We start from the raw sequence: 2,333 nt of genomic DNA on the forward strand, positions 1-2,333 counted from the left end.
TCCTGAAGGGAGAGTCCACTCTCCCCTTCCTCCCCACCAGCCCACCTCTCCAGTCGGACAGCAGAGAGCACTGCCCGAGACCCGTGGCCCACTTGGACTTCGGGACACAGGGCCGGGGAAGCAGCAGTGCAGCGGCTGCTCTCTCCAAAGCCGAGCCCACGTGGTGCCCGACTCCCTCCAACCATCTGGAACTACGAGCCCAGCACCGCGCTCAGGCTGCACCGTGCTTGTTTTCCCCGAGCTGCCTTGGCAGAAGTCCCCATCCTTCCTGGTGAGAGCAAAAAACTTGCTTCATTTTGTAAGAAATCAGCAAGGTGCATTCCTGGATTTGGCATGAACAGGCACATGGGTAAGCATCAGAAATGGATGAAAAAGCACAGCTTTTCTCTTAGAATAATTTATTAAATACAGCATTAAAATTTGTATTTATGAATTCAATCATTAAAAACAAAACTTCATCTCATATATATATATATTTTTTCAGGGTAAAGGACAATCATTCTATCAACATTGGTGCATGTTGTGCCAGCACTGCTCGGAACGGCACCTTCTCTACGCTATCCTTAAAGCAGTTCAACACTTAAAAAAAAAAATAAAATAAAAAGCATTTGCAAAGAAAGAGTGCAAAGCAGGGCTTGTCCCAGCTGCCTGCCAGGGGTGTGCAGAGGCAGGCTAAAATGAGGAGGCAGAGGCTGTAGCGCTCCTAACAGGTTTGTTAGATATTGCCTGCCCAGCGTGAGGCAGTGTGGAGACCAATTCTCAGAGGTGCCAAAGGTCTGCAGTCCACAATTCCAGCCGTGGCTGGATGCCTGCGGCTCTTAACTATCTGGTTTGTGGTTTCCTCAGCTTGGGCAATCAATACTAAAAAAGCTAAACAAGGGAGGGGGAAAAGCGCAAAAGAAAAATGCTGTTTTACATCCACCAGCTTCTTCCCCCGACCTGCCAGGTCCAGCGGAGGCTGCAAATGAGGCGTAGCGGTTTGTGTTCCCACTCACTCATTTTCGCATCCTGCTGTGGCTCGAGAGGCGGCTCGGGAGACAGGCGGTAAACCAGTACCGGCTCGTGGAGAGAGCAGTCCCCAGGCCCAGCACCCTCGCGCACTGGCTTGGCAGCGTTGACCGCTCCTGCGAGAGACGCCAGGCTGGGCCTCGAGGGAGGGCCGTCCCAGAGGGAAGGGCTTCCACGGACAGGGTCCTTGGGCAGACTCAGAGGTAGCATCGGACAGACTTTTGTAACTTGATTGTCATGTAATTCTGGCCTGCCAAAGGCAGCGGCAGCTGGGATGGAGAGAGCACCCTGCAGGGGTGGGAGATGGGACACGGGGGATCTGGTCCCCCCGCTTGCAGACTGACTAGCGCTGTTCATCCTGGGCGCTGCGGTCTAGCGGCAAGCAAGGATGGACTGCCTCCTACAGGGCTTTTCAGAGAAAAGTCACCCTTGCTGAAAAAAGGCCAGAAGCTGGCTGGTGGGCACCCCACGGTAACACTGAGCTTTCCCTCCACAGCTCGCCAGGGCCTCTTGAGTTATGAGCAAGTGCCCCAGCGAGCTCCCCGCTGCCAGAGCCTGCTCTCCTCTCACCGCATGCAGGCAGTGGTGCAGCCCACTGCGAGAGGACCAAAGGCTGCCGGTCGCTCACCCCACAACACAGGTATAGCAAGGGCTTGTGCTTTTGGCTTTTTAAGAGTCCCTGACCTTCCGAACCTGCTTACTCCAAGAAACCTCCTGTTTCAGCTACCCTTAGGACCTACGAGGACAAGGAAGAAGGGCTGTCAAAACCATTTCTGGAGAGCACATGGCCCCTAAAAGAGAAGGGGAAGTCCACACAGCCCAGCCTTCACCTACAGTGGAGACATGACAAGTCAGGAGCATTTCAGATAAGGCATCGCAGGTGCTTTGATAGTAAAGCAGTTAGCGTTGACTACAGTACTTTAAACACAGGCTGCTGCAGAGGGCATCCCTGGGGCAAAACCAGTTCTCCAGCACTTGGTGCAGCAGAAGGAGACGGTTCAGTTTCCCAGACCTTTCCTACACACACACGCAGGCTGCTCTGGCTGCCCTTTTTGTTTTCCCCCCCCCTCCCTAGAAAGAGACTTAAAAAGCCCAGGCTGGGATGTGCCGTTTACCCCACCAAGCAGCCAGAGAGATAAAAAGACGCCTTGTGCTGTACCAGACTTTGCAGTAGGCAGGTGAGCTGTGGCGCCTGGGGGTGGGCAGCGCCAGCGGGACTCAAAGCAGGGGCGGCTAGTTGCCGTTGCTGATGCTGGAGTTGGCACTGCTGCAGCTCTGCTCATAGGATGGAGGCGCCTCTGCGGGGGAAAGAAAGAATAAGAGCG

General features: G+C 54.3%; 1 protein-coding gene across 1 annotated transcript in view; it reads right to left on the minus strand.

Moving 5' to 3' along the window:
- Positions 1–2,144: 2,144 nt before the first annotated feature.
- The window catches only part of ARRDC1 (arrestin domain containing 1), a 33,284-nt gene continuing 33,095 nt past the window's right edge, over positions 2,145–2,333 (minus strand). Inside the window, exon 9 of the mRNA XM_009326379.1 lies at positions 2,145–2,306. Within this exon, the coding sequence (XP_009324654.1) occupies positions 2,242–2,306 (65 nt within the window). The 3' untranslated portion in view covers positions 2,145–2,241. The remainder of the gene's footprint in view (positions 2,307–2,333) is intronic.

The sequence above is a fragment of the Pygoscelis adeliae genome, unplaced genomic scaffold (genome assembly GCF_000699105.1).
Source record: "Pygoscelis adeliae isolate BGI_AS28 unplaced genomic scaffold, ASM69910v1 Scaffold436, whole genome shotgun sequence".
In the NCBI taxonomy this organism is placed as follows: domain Eukaryota; kingdom Metazoa; phylum Chordata; class Aves; order Sphenisciformes; family Spheniscidae; genus Pygoscelis; species Pygoscelis adeliae.